The sequence below is a fragment of the Anser cygnoides genome, chromosome 3 (assembly GCF_040182565.1).
Source record: "Anser cygnoides isolate HZ-2024a breed goose chromosome 3, Taihu_goose_T2T_genome, whole genome shotgun sequence".
Classification (NCBI taxonomy): domain Eukaryota; kingdom Metazoa; phylum Chordata; class Aves; order Anseriformes; family Anatidae; genus Anser; species Anser cygnoides.
Window position 1 is genome coordinate 94,256,383 of NC_089875.1, and position 17,001 is coordinate 94,273,383.

Here is a 17,001-nt window from a genome sequence, read left to right on the forward strand (position 1 = left end):
GAAAAAGAAGAAATGTCATTGATCACATTTTAAACAAATTTCAGACACAATAATCTTTCTGTGGCTTGTTGGTGAGATTGCATGTTGAAATGCTGCTGAAATCCCAAGAATGAAGAAAAGACCTATTCATGCTCCAGTGTCATAAACCGTAATATATTTAATAAGGAGAATGTGCATGGTGTTTGCAGTGCTTGTAAAAGGTGTGGAGCATCCAGAAATTCTGTAAGCAAGCACCATCAATATTCAAAATCAGAACTTCATTACAGGAAGAAGAAACAAACTCCAGGAAATCCCACAACATGCAAATTACAGAAAATTTCCTTTAATAACATCAAGCTCTCCCAGGGAGTGGAAATGAGACAGAAGAAGTTATAGCTAAGATTAAATATTTTTACTGCCTTACAAGATTAGAATAAAAGTCTTTAAATTTGCTGCTATCAAATAGAAAAGCCTTTTCTTTCTCTCAGACAAAATATGAGCTAACAGCCAAAGAGTTGTTAACCTCTACCGTACCAAATATGGATAGAATCGTAAAATCTGAGGTCATAATTTCATAAAGTGTAATTTTCCTAAGGTCACAGTGGAGTCTAATTGCAGCACAAATTATTGATGGTTTTATTGTTTCATCCCAAGTTCTATTAAAATTCATTTCAACTAGGTGTTAAGAAAACAGAAAAAGAGGGGAAGATAGTTGACACTTGAATGTAGAGTTTTAGTTAAGGACTTTATTGTAAGAATATTGCTATTCCCTTTTCTCTTATCTGTATATATTTTTTATAATGAAAATTCTTCCTTAATAGTACTTTTATATGGTAGTAATCTAGAATTAACTTGCATTTTTTTAAGAAAAAGAGAAATGGGTTATTAAATCTGGAGCTACTGCTGCTATAAAGTCATGTTCCGATTTTCACAACAAAGACAAACACATGCAAATGAAGAGAGGGGAAAGAAAAAGACACAATTGGAAAAAGTTTCTAAAAACATTGGGAGTTCTACTGGGCTTCCATGGCAAGGTTTTTGTAGCAGGGAGCTGCAGGGGTGGCCTCTGTGAGCAGAGCCCAGCAGCTGCCCCATGTCAGATCAGAGCCAGCTCCAGATGGCTCCAAAAGGGACCTGCTGCTGGCCAGAGCCAGGACAGGGAGCAACAACGGGTGGGCCTCTGGGAGTGTAAATTGAAGAAGGGGAAAAAAAATACTGCTGCACAACAGCAGCTGGGAAAGAGGAGTGGGAAATGAGAGAGAACCAGTCCTGCAGACCCCAAGATCAGGGCAGCAGGAGGGCAGGAGGTGCTCCAGGCATGGAGCAGCAGTTCCCCTGCGGCCTGTGGAGAGGCCCCTGGTGGAGCAGGCTGTCCCCCTGCAGCCCATGGGTCCCACACGGAGCAGATCTCCACGCTGCAGCCCATGGAGGAGCCCCCGGTGGAGCAGGTGGATGTGGCCTGGAGGAGGCTGCGGCCCATGGAGAGCCCCCGCAGGAGCAGGCCCCGGGCCGGAGCTGCAGCCCGTGGAGAGGAGCCCACGCAGGAGCAGGGGGTCTGGGGGGAGCTGCCGCCCGTGGGGGACCCGTGCTGGAGCAGTTTGCTCCTGGGGGATGGACCCCGTGGTACGGAGCCATGTGGGAGCAGTTCTTGAAGAGCTGCTGCCTGTGGGCAGCTCCCACAGGCTCAGTTCGGGAAGGACGGCATCCCGTGGAGCAGGGGCAGAGAGGGACCATGAAGGAGTAGCGGAGACGAAGCGTCAGGGACTGACCACAGCACCCATTCCCTGTTACCCTGTGCCGTTCGGAACAAAAAGGGTGGATGGGAAGGGGAAGTTGTTTTTAGTTCTTACAGCTCTAGTTTGGTATTAGCAATGGGCAATAAAATAAATTAATGTTCTTTACGCTGAGTATTATTTCCCATGACAGTAATTGGTGCGGGATCTCCCCATCCTTCTGTCAACCCATCAGCCTTTTTTTTGTTTTGTTTTTCCTCCATATTTTCTCCACTTGTTCTTTTGAGAAGGAGGAGTGAGATAGCAGTGTGGTAGAGTTTAGCTTCCCATCAGTGTGAATCTGGCACAGGGGTTGGTTGTAATGCTAACGCTCAGTTTATCTAATCTGTCTGCAATTTTTGCAGTTCCCTTCTGTTTTTCTCTCTTTCTTCTAGTAAACTGTAACTTTAAAATGGTGACAAACATTAGCTAGTTAACATATACCTCAATATTCACTTGTGCATCCTGTTCTACATCCTTTTTATTCATATTCTAGTTGACATACTATTTTTAGAAAAAGTCATGCTGATTACACTCTGATTTTTCGGTAAAAGAATTTGGTTCTCAAAAGACTACTTGTACTTGACTCTCACTTATTTCTTTGTAGAGGCTCACATGATACTGTGTTTTGGATTTTTGATGAAAATAGTGATGATAACACACCAAAGTTTAGCTGTTGCAGAGCAGTGCTCACACAGAGCCAAGGACTTTCCAGCTCCTCGTGCTGCCCTGCCAGTGAGGAGGCTGGGGGTGCACCAGGAGCTGGGAGGGGATACGACCAGGACAGCTAGCCCAGGCTGCCCAAAGGGATGTCCCACACCAGGTGGTGTCATGCTCAGCAATAAAAGAAGGAGGAAGGGGGTTATGTTTGGAGAGATGGTGTTCGTCTTCCCAAGAAACTGTAATATGTGATGAGCCCTGTTTTCCTGGAGCTTGCCACCAGCCCCTATCAGTCACAGCAAATCCTCGGTGTTGATTGGCTGAATTTCCCGCGGCGCCTGGCGATTGGCTGTCACGGTGCAGGCTTTCCCGCCCTTTGCCCTAGAAAGTTCTTTGCAGGGCATCAGGGCTGTAATTTGTGGCTGGTGGTCGGCGAGGCGATGGGTGAGTGCTGGGCTGCGCCGCCGCATGGGCGGTGCTGTCAGCCAGCGAGACCAACGAGTGGATCCTGCCAGGGAGAGCCAGCGGCGATTCGGGACTGCTCTGAGGTACTAAAATGCAGAGTTACCGCTTGACCAGACAGACGAGTGCTTTTAGTTTTGGAGACCTGGGGTAAAAGCTGAATTTTGTAAGAACCTAATTTAGATTAAGAAGGCTGTAACTAACTGAGACTGATCAGGTCTCACTTGGTCAAAGGAAGCCTGAGTTTTTCTTTGTATTTTTTTTGATGTATGTGTGTCTGTGTGTTTTTGTGAGAAACACTCTGTAGCCAATAACATAGGCTCAGGTGAGGATCTCAGTGAAGTAGCATTTTTATTTCTGATTGCAATAGCGGGCGTCCCACAAGCAGGAATGCGCCTACTAGTTCCATAACACAGTTTGTATACTTCGTTTTTCTTGGAGACCGGGACCCTCCCCTGCTTCCCTATTGTCTGGGTAATCCAGGTTCACAACCTATCTCATGCTTCACAGACAATACATAGCTTTCAGGTGCTGGCCTGTTATATTTGAATTTCTTTTTTGTGTGGCAGTGCACGCAGGGAGGGCGAGCAGGGAGGGCAGAGCATTCTCCCCTGCCCATACAAACAACTCCTCTAATGGCTGTCAACGGCTAGCTAGGCTGCAAGGGTCTACACCAGGCAGAGCGCTCTCTCTAGAAAGTCTGTAACCACCCAGACTGACTGCCCGCTCAAAAATGTGGCAGTTCAGGTCTCTGGATGCAGGGAGTGTCTGAGCCTGTTGCTGCCATCTGAGGGAGGCAGAGAGACTGTGTGTGAGGTGTGAGCAGGTGGATGGCCTGGTCCGCTGGGTGGCAGAACTCAAGGAGGAGGTGGGGAGGTTGAGGGCTGTCAGGGAGTGTGAGCGGGAGATAGACTGGTGGAGCGACTCCCTGCAGGGCCTGAAGGAGAGGTACTGGGGGAAGACACCCCAAATGGGGGTGGGCCCCCTGCCCTATTGCTGTTGGGCAGAGGGAGGGGACCTAAGAGTTAAGGAGGAACGGAATGGAGACAGGTCCCTGCTCAGCCTTGCATACGATGCCCCCCCCCCCTTCCAGCCCCACCTTCCCAGGTGCCCTTACACAAGAGATTTGAGGCCCTGGAGCTTGAGAGACTGGTGGGTGAGGATGAGGTAGAAAGTCTACCCAGGAGGATGCCTAGGGTGAGGAAGTCGACTCCATGCCTCAGGACTGCCTCCACCAAGAAAGACAGAAGGGTAATTGTTGTAGGCGACTCCCTTCTCCGGGGAACAGAGGGCCCTATTTGTCGGCCTGACCCTACCCGTAGGGAAGTCTGCTGCCTCCCTGGGGCCAGGGTCAGAGATGCTGCCAGAAAGCTTCCCAACCTGGTCTGCCCTTCTGACTACTATCTGCTTTTGATAGTCCAGGCTGGCAGTGACAATAGTCAAGAGAGAAGCCTGAAGGCTATCAAACGGGACTTCAGGGGACTGGGACGGTTAGTGGATAGAGCAGGAGTACAGGTGGTGTTTTTGTCTATCCCTACAGTGGCAGGGAGGGGTACAGAGAGGACACGGAAAGCCTACTTGATTAACATGTGGCTCAGAGGCTGGTGCCAACACAGAAATTTTGTTTTTTTTTGACCATGGGGTGCTTTACTCAGCACCTGGCCTGATGGCCGCAGACTGGTCCCTATCTCTATGGGGAAAATGGATCCTAGCCCAGGAGCTGGCAGGTCTTGTTGAGAGGGCTTTAAACTAGGTAAGAAGGGGGACGGGGCTGAAATAAGGCCTGTTGGAGCTGTGCCAGGGGGAACAATGGCAAGGCCGGGGGAAAAGGCAATGGCCCAAATGAAGTGCATCTACACTAATACACGCAGCATGGGCAACGAACAAGAGGAGCCAGAAGCCATTGTGCAGCAGGCAGGCTATGACTTGGTTGCCATCACGGAAACGTGGTGGGACCACTCTCATGACTGGAGTGCTGCGATGTCTAGCTACAGGCTCTTCAGAAGGGACAGGCAGCACAGAAGGGGTGGTGGTGTGACTCTCTATATTAGAGATTGTTTAGATGTTGAGGAACTTGAGGCTGGGACTGATAAGGTTGAGTCTTTGTGGGTTAGGGTAAGTGGGAAGGCCAACAAGGCAAACATCCTGGTGGGGGTCTGTTATAGACCGCCGAACCAGGATGAGGAGACGGATGAGGAGTTCTACAGGCAGCTGGCAGAAGTTGCAAAATCGTCAGCGCTTGTTCTCGTGGGGGACTTCAACTTCCCAGACATATCCTGGAAGCACAACACAGCCCAGAGGAAGCAGTCTAGGAGGTTTCTGGAGAGTGTGGAAGATAGCTTCCTGACGCAGCTGGTTAGAGAGCCTACCAGGGGAGTTGCCCCGCTAGACCTTCTGTTCACAAACAGTGACGGACTGGTGGGAGATGTGGTGGTCGGGAGCTGTCTTGGTGACCACAGAATGACAAAGTTCTCTATTCTTGGCGAAGTCAGGAAGGGGATCAGTAAAACCGCTGTCTCGGACTTCCGGAGGGCTGACTTTGAGCTGTTCAGGACACTGGTTGGCAGAGTCCTTTGGGAGGAGGTTCTGAGGGCAGAGGAGCCCAGGAAGGCTGGGCACTCCTCAAGAAGGAAATCGTGATGGCTCAGGAGCGGTCTGTCCCCATGTGCCCAAAGACAAGCAGGCATGGGAGAAGACCAGCCTGGCTGAACAGAGAGTTGTGGCTCGAGCTTAGGAGAAAAAGGAGGGTTTATAATCTTTGGAAAAGAGGGCGGGCCACTCGGGAGGACTATAAGGATGTTGCGAGGCTGTGCAGGGACAAAATTAGAAAGGCTAAAGCTCATCTGAAGCTAAATCTGGCTACTGCTGTTAAAGATAAAAAAATGTTTTTACAAATACATCAACACAAAAAGGAGGACTAAGGAGAATCTCCATCCTTTACTGGATGCGGGGGGAAACTTAGTTACAAGGGATGAGGAAAAAGCTGAGGTGCTTAATGCCTTCTTTGTCTCAGTCTTTAGCGGCAAAACCAGTTGTTCTCTGGATACCCAGTACCCTGAGCTGGTGGAAGGGGATGGGGAGCAGGATGTGGCCCTCATAATCCATGAGGAAATGGTTGGCGACCTGCTACGGAGCTTGGATGTACGCAAGTCGATGGGGCCGGATGGGATCCACCCGAGGGTACTGAGCGAACTGGCGGAGGAGCTGGCCGAGCCGCTTTCCATCATTTATCGGCAGTCCTGGCTATCAGGGGAGGTCCCAGTCGACTGGTGGCTAGCAAATGTGATACCCATCTACAAGAAGCGTTGGAGGGTAGACCCAGGAAACTACAGGCCTGTTAGTTTAACCTCAGTGCCAGGGAAGCTCAAGGAGCAGATTATCTTGAGTGTCATCATGCAGCACTTGCAGGGCAAGCAGGTGATCAGGCCCAGTCAGCATGGGTTTATGAAAGGCAGGTCCTGCTTGACGAACCTGATCTCCTTCTATGACAAAGTGATGCACTAGTGCACTTAGTGTGTAGGGGTTGGTCTATTCTCCCACGTGCCTGGTGACGGGACGAGGAGGAATGGGCTAAAGTTGCGCCAGGGGAGGTTTAGGTTGGATATTATTAGGGAGAACTTCTTTACTGAGAGGGTTGTTAGGCATTGGAATGGGCTGCCCAGGAAAGTGGTTGAGTGACCATCCCTGGAGGTCTTTAAGAGACGTTTAGATGTTGAACTTAGTGATATGGTTTAGTGGAGGACTTGTGAGTGTTAGGGCAGAGGTTGGACTAGGTGGTCTTGGAGGTCTCTTCCAACCTAGATGATTCTGTGATTCTTTCGACTTTTTTACTCTGAGGTGGTAATGTTTCTTCACTTATCTGACTTGACACTCTGATTTTCACCTAGTTGCTCTAAGGAGGCTGGTTGTCTGCATTATTCTTTCCCTTTAAACAATGTAACTCTGTGCAAAAACATTTTTATTCCCACATCAAGGCACTTGTTTATTTTTTTCATACTCCTTGTAATTAATTATTCATAGGCTCCTTGTTGCTATATTATAAACAAATGTCCTTTGTGCAGCCCAGCTGGTTTGTCAGCCATCTTACATTCATCACCAGAGCTTATCCTTCTGTCTTCTGGCTTTTAGTTTGGAGAATAATACCATTTACGGTTTGTGTAGGACTTTGGAACCTCCTTATTCTTCCCAATGATAATATTAGATTAAATTGAATAAAATTTATTGCAGAATCATCTTTTCTTTATTGGTCTTTGAGCTGGTATTGAGCTGTTTGTTTTTATGCCAGTGGTACATAGAGTTGGCACTATTGCCTAATCTTGGTGCCTCTTAGATACTCTTCTCTGTTTTAGATGTGATAGAGGCAGCACACTGACTTGTAATGTGATTTATTTGTATTGAAATGCTCTATAAATTTGAAGTAGAGATGAGTGAAATTTCAAAAGAGAAGAGTTGACATCAAATAATCCTGTGAGGGTCTCAATACTTCAACCAAATTTTCTTAGAAGCATCTTTAGAACAGCCTGTTTCTTTAGCCTTCCACTACTTTTGAGTCTGATGTTGGCAAGAATGGGACTTGGTGATGTATGAAGTGTCCTGAGATGATAATGGTTGTATGTTCAAGATATATATTTGCATCAGCTATTATATACAGGTATGAGATAGTGTAGTTTTAGGGAAAACAGTATGTGTTTTACTGTTTGGTCGTACTTTAAATTAAAAAAAGCTACCAGCAGCAACACCAAATTTGAAATTCAGAAGCAAAGCGTTATTTGTCTGCCAGTGTCTAGGCTACTCCTGTGCAATACCCCCATTTAACTCCCATAGCTCTCCCTTAACCAGAGATCTAGGGGCAAACTGGGAAGTTCCAGACAAGCCTTAAATGAGTCAAGTTGTGTTTCTGCTGAGCAGGAGTGTGTTTATGACCTTTAATTATTCATTGAAAAATTGAGGTAAATGTCAAACCAGATGCACTGATCAAACCCTGCTATTCAAATGTCTGTCACTGTCTGGAGTAGCCGTTTGGTTTATTTTGCTTGAATAACTTACAGTTGTTTCTCATTAGTTTTCCTGTGCTGTTCAGTACTTGTGTCCTGGTTCCAGTTAGGACAGAGTTAAGTAGCTCATAGTAGCTGGTAGGGTGCTATGTTTTGGATTAGGATGAGAAGAGCGCTGATAACATGCTGATGTTTTAATTGTTGCAGAGCAGTGTTTACACCGGGCCAAGGACTTTTCGGCTTCTTGCTCTGTCCTGCCAGCGAGCAGGCTGGGGGTGCAGCAGGAGCTGGGAGGGGACAGACCCAGGACAGCTGACCCAAACTGGCCAAAGGGGTATTCCATACCATCTGACGTCATGCTAAACAATATATAGGGGTGGCTGGCCGGGGTGGGGGGCCGGCTGCTCGGGAATAGGCTGGGCATCGGTCAGCGGGTGGTGAGCAATTGCATTGTGCATCACTTGTTTTCTTACACATTATTATTGTTAATACTATTACCATTATCACTATTATTATTATTATTGTTATTATTATTTTCCTGTCTTAATAAACTGTCTTTATCTCAACTCACAGGCTTCACTTTCCCGTTTCTCTCCCCCATCCCAGAGAGGGAGGGGGGAGGGTGAGCGAACGGCTGTGTGGTGTTTAGCTGCCAGCCGGGTTAAACCACAACAACTTGTCACCTTGAAGGTGGTTTCTTTGACACGTTTCTTATAGTAAGTACTCTCTCTCTAGAAGGATGCGAGAAGGGTATAAATAGGATAAATGGCAGAAGTCAGAAAATAGAGACAATAATGTATCAGTTATTAATTATGAGACTTCAAACTGACTTGGTTTGTTACTATAAAATTAATTCTAATGTGATTAGAGTAGGCATATATTTAGAATTACATTTCTGAAAGCAATTTTAAAAATCCAAAAAAAAAATTTTTCCCCGGAAACAATACAGTTTTCCTCAGAAGGGTCCTTCCCAATTTGGTAAAAATTCTTCCCAATTTTCTCTGAAATAGAAAACCTGTATCAATGAGTAAAAGCTACATTGCAGCTAAATCTCCACAAAAAAGTAGCAAACCTAACCCCATTGAAATTTGAGTTGCACTGTGAGAACTCTCACATCTGTGTGGTGATGGAATTGATGAAATTCTAAAGGCACAGGTGATAACTCCGTTGCTTCCAATGGCAATGTGAAATCTAGAGCAACTGGAAGTCTGTTATTAGTTGTGATTTAATTTTTAAAAACTTAAACTTTCAGAGAAGTATCAATTTTACAGAAGTCTTGCTTTAAAGTATTCGATGTTGAATTCAGTGATGATAATGAGTTTATTACAAAGCCACTGTTCAATGAAATGGTTGTATATAAAGACGTGCAGTGCAAATAACTAGTATTCCTATTTAAGGTAATTTTCCTGGTGGTCACAAATTACAGTACAGTGTAGTTAGAGTTGTGAATATGCAGCATGTCTAGAAACAAGATGTATTTTAACTTGGAGGACACGTTAAATGAAAATGTAAGCCTCTGTTTGCTACTGGTATGCTATTGACAGGAGAAAAATATTGTACTTTCACATGTGCTTATTGTTTGCTATACAGAAATGTAACAATCTTACACTGCAAGGCAAGACAGGTTACCAGTAATCAAAACGTAGCATGTTTTAGCTGTTTTAAATATACAGTCTTGCTAATTTAAATGATTAATTATTTAAAAGGCTGGAGAGAGAAGCAAATTTAAAATGTTCTTTGTTTCTCCTGTAGGTCTTGCTTAAACTTTAAATAAAAGGAACACTATTTTATCATTAATATCAGATGATATATAATTTATAATAACTCAGGGTGCAGAAGATAAGTAGATTTGGAAGGACAAGTATACTGGTTAGCATTTAGACTTGTCAAATAGTTAGGGGAAGGATATATGAATTAAAGTAGTGGAATAGCTTCTGAAAATCCACATTGCTATCTCAATCTCTGTAGACAGTGTTTAGTATTAATGTATTCAACTTAATATTTCTTGTTTTGCAGTGGTTAGTGCAAAAATCACTTTGGTTTTGTAATTGCATAGGTGTTTTACCTGAGCCATTCAGTTGTTGTAGTACAGTTTAGAAGTTAGACTTTTTTTGTGATTTTTCTACATCTTTGAATCTGTCCTTTGTATTTACTTTTCATCCTAGTGTCTCAAGTCAGTTGTTATAATCATTTAAGCAGTTAATATAAGTATTAATATTTATATTGCAAACCTTATTGCACTTAAATGTTCCTTTCCCATAAGGTGAGCAATCTGACTTTATCTGTGAGCTAAGTCATGTGTGTCTTTAACACTAGGAAAGAACGAGGCCAATTGCAGACTTTCTTCTGATCTCAGAAGTCAATTTTCTTTTTTTGACTTGTAGAGCAGCACCATAAATAAAATCGCTGTTACTACACACTGTGAGGAACAGGTAAATTCATTATCGTGAAAGTGGCAGGTAGTGTAATTGCTGGGACTTTACTCTGCACAGATCTTGTTTTAATTGGTTTTCTACTAAAGGTTAAAGTAAGGGTTAAACCAACTGAAGATGAAAAGGTGTTCTGCTTTTTGTTTGTTGGCTTCTGTTTTTGATTAAACAAGCTAATTTATTTAGGATAAAAATGTGAAGGCTTGCATAATAAAAACAATGTCATAATGAAAAATGAGGGAAAAACCTAGTTTTGTTAGCCAGTGTGTAAGAGTGGTTATATAAATGGTTAAATCAATAACTTAAAAGTGAAGCCTTAAAGTAGCAATTTGTTGAAAACCTTTACATCAACAGAAAAGACTGCCTAAATAATGTTATGAGCTCAGTATGATTAAGAGTAATTGCAAATATGATTTTCATAGATGCTTATGTTTTTACATTCATGTTTATTTCACAAGGTTAAATGGACTACTGTTAGCACTGACAAAGTTAAGCTGCATGAAGGTGTTCTCTAGGAAGAAAGAATGCTTCCAACAGAATAGAATTTTGTGATGAATCATTTTCTGTAGAGACAAAAATACCGTCGTTTTACGGGGGGGGAAATCAAAGGCAAACTTGGGATTTTCTTGTTGGAGAGCATCTCCCAGTATGTGGCAGTGGTGAGCGACCCTATGATATGCTCTTCCTGATTGGCCTTAATGGAAAAAGAGCTGCACCACAGGAAGCATGGTCTGACTGAAGAGCTCAGAACATGGAGAAGAAATGAATATTTCTGCATTTCCACTTGCTTCTCTGTTTCCAGGCAACATATTTTTTTATCCTTTCTGATTGCCAAGAAATAAAATACTAAAACACCCCCCAAAAATCCCCCCTTTAAAAGGGATTTTTTTCAAATTCTTCTCTAAACATGGGAAAAAAATACTTGCAGTGTAGCTCTGTTGTTAAAAACTCTTCTCAACCTACATGTGCAAAGTATGAGCTTGAAGATTAGCTTGCTCATAATTCAGATCCTTGTTGTGTGTGATGAACCTTTTTCATTGTAGTTTCTATTTGCCAGATGTTCATTTGCCATTTTCCAGTAAAATAACAGACTAAGGATTAAGAAAATGATTAATTCTTCATTTACAATGTTAGAGAAGGGAAAATATGCAAATATTCTCAAATAATGCTTTCTTAACCACCCACACAGTTAATTGGGTAAAGACACGCTGGTGAGCATGTATGGTTCTGGGTATGTATGCAAGAGATGATAATTACAGGTTGTGACTCTGTGTATAGCAAGTAAACCTACTTTTCTCATAATTGATGTGCTATATATACTGTGCGAGGAAAAACTATGATCTAAAAAAGCAGTTTGGGGATTTGTTCAGGTATTACTTAGTACATTTACTGTGTTCTTTAGAGAGCAAACGAGATGATGTGAAGGAACTCAAAGGTACCATTTATTTTAATCTGTCTAGCATGGATAGTAGTTCATAGCTACAATAAATAAAGGGGAATAAATACATAAATAGGAATTGAATCCTATTCCTCCAGCCTATTGCATGATTTGCTGCATACACAACACAGCTTTTTGTCATCCTACGTTCAGTGCATACTGTGTTCTGATTGACAGCCCCTCTTCTTGCAGCCTTGCCTGATTTGAGAGATGCTCCAGTTCCCTGACCATCTCGGTGGCCCTTTGCTGGCCTCTCCAGTGTGCCCATGTTGTGCTGGGGGCCCAGAACTGGATGCAGAGCTGCAGGTGAGGCCTCACTGGGGTCACTTTGCTCCTGCTGGCAGTGCCCCTCCTGCAGCAGCCCAGGCTGCCATCTGCCACCAGTGTCGTTGCTGGGGCATGTCACTGACTTGGTTGACTTTGTGCCCATGAGAGGCCCCAGGACCTTTTCTGCAGCCTATTTTATCCATCAATATCTATCTTACCTATCTATACTTACCATTTACTGTAACATGGCATCTTCCGTTAATGTAAACCATGATATGCAGAGACAATATGTAACATTTTGTAGTTCATGTATACTGCACCCATGCATGGGATACATACACGTGAGTAATGGTTTGTGCTTAATGTCACAGTCCTCATAGCGAGAAATAAACTTGCAAAGCATAGAATTTCAGTAGCCGATTCATAAATGATTTAGTGAAACCATGAAAAAACACTATTGCTTTCTAAACAGAATTGTTGGCAGCTTCCTCTCACTTCCAATCTTGTAATCTGTTTCTGTAAGAGGCTTTTGGAAATGATAAATCATTCTCATATTCCTGGTATATGTGAAAGTGTAAAGTGACAATAGAACGGTTTTAAGTGCCTAATAGTTACTTGTGAATATAGATTAATAGTCTCCATTTTTGCATTATGTGTTTGTAGCATCTTTTTTTCCTAATATGTTTTCATCCTGGTGATAATTATGCAGGGAATAGAGGAAATCTCAGAAAAACTTTGCAATTAATTACAATATTTAACAGCTAATTTGGGTATGGCTGTGTTGTAATAGAAAACAAAAACATGTGGGCTAATAATGTAGTCTGTATCAAGGTTTTTTCTTCTTTCCTTGGCAGAATATCCAGAAAATTTTCTGAGTTCATCTTGGTATTTTCTTACTACTTATTTTACTTACTTAACAAGATCTCTTCATCTCCTATTTTAACCTTTGATTAACTGTCACTTCTAATATTTCACACTTCTTAGATTCATGTTGCCAATTTTGTTCTCTGTTCATGGAGAAGATTTTACAGGTTTTGAGCCTGAATTCAGGAGTACAGAGCAGTAACAGTAAACTATAAATTACACTTATTATGAAGATGGAATACAGTTCACAACTTACATTATTTAGTTGCATGGAATAGCCTTGCCTGTATAAAACAAAGGACAATGTTAATTCCTTTTTTTAACTTAATATGTAGTTGACTGAACAGTATATGTTGAACTCAGTTGTCCAGCTTGCTTTCAGGCAATTATTTTTCTGTAGTCTTATTTTCGTATATTAAGAAGTGACAGATATTTCATAACTGTCAAAATGCCTTAATTTAACTGGGAAAAAGCCTGTGTTCTCTGCCATAGAAATCATGGATGCTACAAGCCTGGTACATTGTACATTTGATCATCATGCTATGGTAGCTTATTTATGCACTCAGCTTCTAAAAAAAACCACTTATTTGCTGTTTGTTTTTTAATGGTTTCCAATTTACATGGAATTTGATAGGCTTTAAAATCTACCCTGAAGCCTATTGCAGTGTTTAGCAAGTAATGAAATAACGTGCATTAGTCATGCTTACCATTAAAGCATTTTCTAACCCTTGGTAGAAAGAAGCCTTGTTAGAAGTAAGCATGTTGCTAAAGAAGCAATTAAAACTTCTGCTGAATGGAAATGTTTGCCTTGCTGCCCATCTCTAATATTCAATTCAGCAGATGTTCACCTGTTCTTTTTTAAGAGCATAGGAAGATGCTTTATGCGTTTCACTTCCGTGAAATGATGTCAAACACCCTATTGCTTGCAGCTACCAGATAATTTAGAGGCTGGGGGTAATACTGGAGTGTGATTACAATTTGATAGAGCATTGCAGTGTGATGAAAACGTCCTGTAATATGTTGTTCAGAGTTGGATAGACATGCTGCTGAGAAGTTTTATTCAGTTAATGTCAGAAATACTGCATTTACAACACCTGGTCATCAATATATTAGGTACTATCACCACTAAGCTAGAGTATTTCTATTTAGGTTATCTCTATCTGATACACATGTATAGAAGACAGTATTTATCATGCCATAAGTTGTGCATCATTATTTCATTTGTGCAGTACTACACAATTTCATATTAAAGATGTTAAACAAGTGGGATGTATAAACCTGAGAACTTCGTGATAAATTATTTTATATTGAGTTTGGTTTGGACTGCATGCTGAGCAATACAACTCAGATGATTGTTAGCACCTGTGTTTTAGGTGTGTCAGCATAAGATCTAAGCCAAGTAGTTTTATGGGAGAGGTAATATTTTTTATTACAAAAACTTAGAAGGAAGGAGGAGGAGATGGTAAAGAATTTTTGATTACACAAGTTGGCAGATACTGTGTTGTCATGTATCTACTTCATACCCCATTTTTCATCATCTTAGGGGGCTGAGCTATCAATAAGTTTATAATTTTTTAAAGTTTTGAAATAGTGAATCACCTGTTTGAAGACCAGAAACACACAGTTTATATAACATATATATATTATATATGTATAATAATATATGTAATATCATCTGTAAACGTATTTAAGAAATACACAAAAACCGTTTACTTACCTTCCTTAATATGTTACAGAGATACCAGTGTGTTTGTCTGCCTGGATGGGAAGGAACATTTTGTGAATATGAATCAAATGAATGTAATTCAGAGCCTTGCAGAAACAACGGCACCTGCACAGATCTTTTCAACAGCTATCAGTAAGCATTGCATCTTCTCACAATATCATTATGTTCCAGAACTGACAAGCCTATGCACCCAGTTATTCTTTTATTTCTCAGCTCTGTGAATGGAATGTTACTACACAAAGATGAACTAACAACTTCTGTCATGGGTACACTGTTTCAGTGCACATTCACTTGAAGTCAGCAAACATAATGATTCGTTGACAGATATTTTTTAAAAAAGCATCAGTTCAAAACACTTAATGAGTAACCTAACCTGGAACTGCATATTGTCAAAGAAAATACAGGATCTCTATTATATATGCCCCGTAAGCACGAGATGCTTTAAGAGTAAAAGTAGTGGGAGTGGATGTGTTTGTGCGATCTTAAAGAGATTGTATCATTGCTGCCACCTTGTGTCTTAAATTGACAACAAAATAGTAATTTAGCTAACATTTGCAGCCATGCTGAGAGAAAATGAGGATTTGACATTAAATGTATTTCTAACAAACACCAACAATTGGTGCATTTATGATTTAAAATAAATATATTTTTCAGCTTTACAGGGATAAGGACCCCATAAACCGTCAGCTTCTGGTGTGTATAGCCAGGGTTTACCCTTACCAGGCTTACCTATATTATAATATCAATACTAGAACAGTTAGTCTGTATCTGAATGTGAACTGTTAATAATAGATACTGATACAGCAGCTTTAAGAACATAGTGTAATGACTATAGGCATTTTAGTTGTTGCACAGTTCCGTCCTGGTAATACAGGCAGTAGTCAGAAAAGAAAACCTCTCACAGTTGAAAACAGACAATTTCCCCACTTGTCAAAAGACAATTTTAAGTTCTGTTATTTTAACCACCACCTTGTTCACTTGAAACAGTTCATGATCAGCCTTGGCATAATTACATAATTACGGATTAGGAGAATCCTGAAGAGAGATTTTAGTTCGGGCATTTTTTCAGTTGTGACATTAAATTAAAAATTCTAACTTTTTTTAGTCTTTATTTTAAATTCTTTACTGTGAAAGAAGTCAAGTGAAACATCGTAATTTTAATGCTTTTTATGTTTTTTAATTTATATTCAGAATTTAACTGAAATTCTTTCAGTTATCCTAGAACTTAATTTTTATATAGTATGAGATGTACAGTTTTGGTGTTTTTTTCAGTCCAGTAACAGAACAATAAGACTAGTGAAGTTTGAGAAAATTTAAAATACTTTAAATTGATTTTCTTCCCTTTTTAAGTTTATTGGGACATAGAAAAAAAGTTTTATGTAGTTACTATTTTGTGAAATTTTTAGTTATTTGTGGATTACTAATGAAAAAATTTTATAACTGCATATTTTTTGCCTGATTAGCTGTTACCTTACGGCAATTTGAATTCTGGCATGTTATGATGGATTGTGCAATGATGCATCCTGTTACCTATCCTTATATCTTACCTATCCTTTCAGCTTCTGGAAGATTTTATTCATAGCTGGACCAACCATGTAAGAGCAAATCCAGGGACTCCCTGTTGTACAGTGAGATGAAAAAAATGCTCAAAGTACTTTTTCTGGATTTGGCAAATACTGAACAGTTACAGAAAATGTTTAGAGGAGAATTGGTTTGAACTGTAAGCAACACACGTATTTTTCCTCACAGCTATTTGTCCTCTTTGACATATCAGAACAGGAAAACTAGACATACCATTGAATCATTATATATTAAGGTCATGATAAGTCAAAGAAAAACAACTTCTTCCAAGATACCTGTAATTGAAACTGGGAGTCTGAGACTTAGCAACCACAGCGAAACTGAACAAAGTTTTTGTTGTATTATATAATGCAATTTAATTTCAGTCATTAGAGTTGATCTAGTTTATATTCACGAATGGTAAAAGACACTGTTTATTTTCACAATTACTCAATATAAAAAAGTTAATTTTTATTACTTTTTTAACACTTTTCTCTTGAAAACAACAGCAATAAAATGTTTGTTTTCATGGTAGCTGAGCAGGGCTAGTGCCCAGTATCTGATTCTAAGGACATGCAGCTATATCTTTAAAATTAACTGTAGTCTGTGAAGCAGGATAACTCTGTCCTAACTGCCTGATAGAAAAGATCATTGGCTCGTCTTCTAACTCTTGATCTGTGCCTAGCCATTGTTTTGGTTGATCACTAGTTGGTCTGGATTGAAACCATGCCAAGCACTGCTTTGGAAATACAACAGTGATAAAGCAGTACAGTTTTCTTCCTTGTCTGGCAGTGTTTATTTTCCTGGTGTAAGTTTAGAGGCTGTCAGTGATTCTCAGAATTTCCTGAAT

At 41.1% G+C, this 17,001-nt stretch overlaps 1 protein-coding gene across 3 annotated transcripts in view; it reads left to right on the forward strand.

Moving 5' to 3' along the window:
- The window catches only part of EYS (eyes shut homolog), a 953,299-nt gene that overhangs the window by 418,437 nt on the left and 517,861 nt on the right, over positions 1 to 17,001 (forward strand). For all 3 annotated transcript variants that reach the window (XM_066994734.1, XM_066994735.1, XM_066994736.1), the window contains one exon: positions 14,602 to 14,723. In XM_066994734.1, coding sequence (XP_066850835.1) covers positions 14,602 to 14,723 — 122 coding nt within the window. The remainder of the gene's footprint in view (positions 1 to 14,601; positions 14,724 to 17,001) is intronic.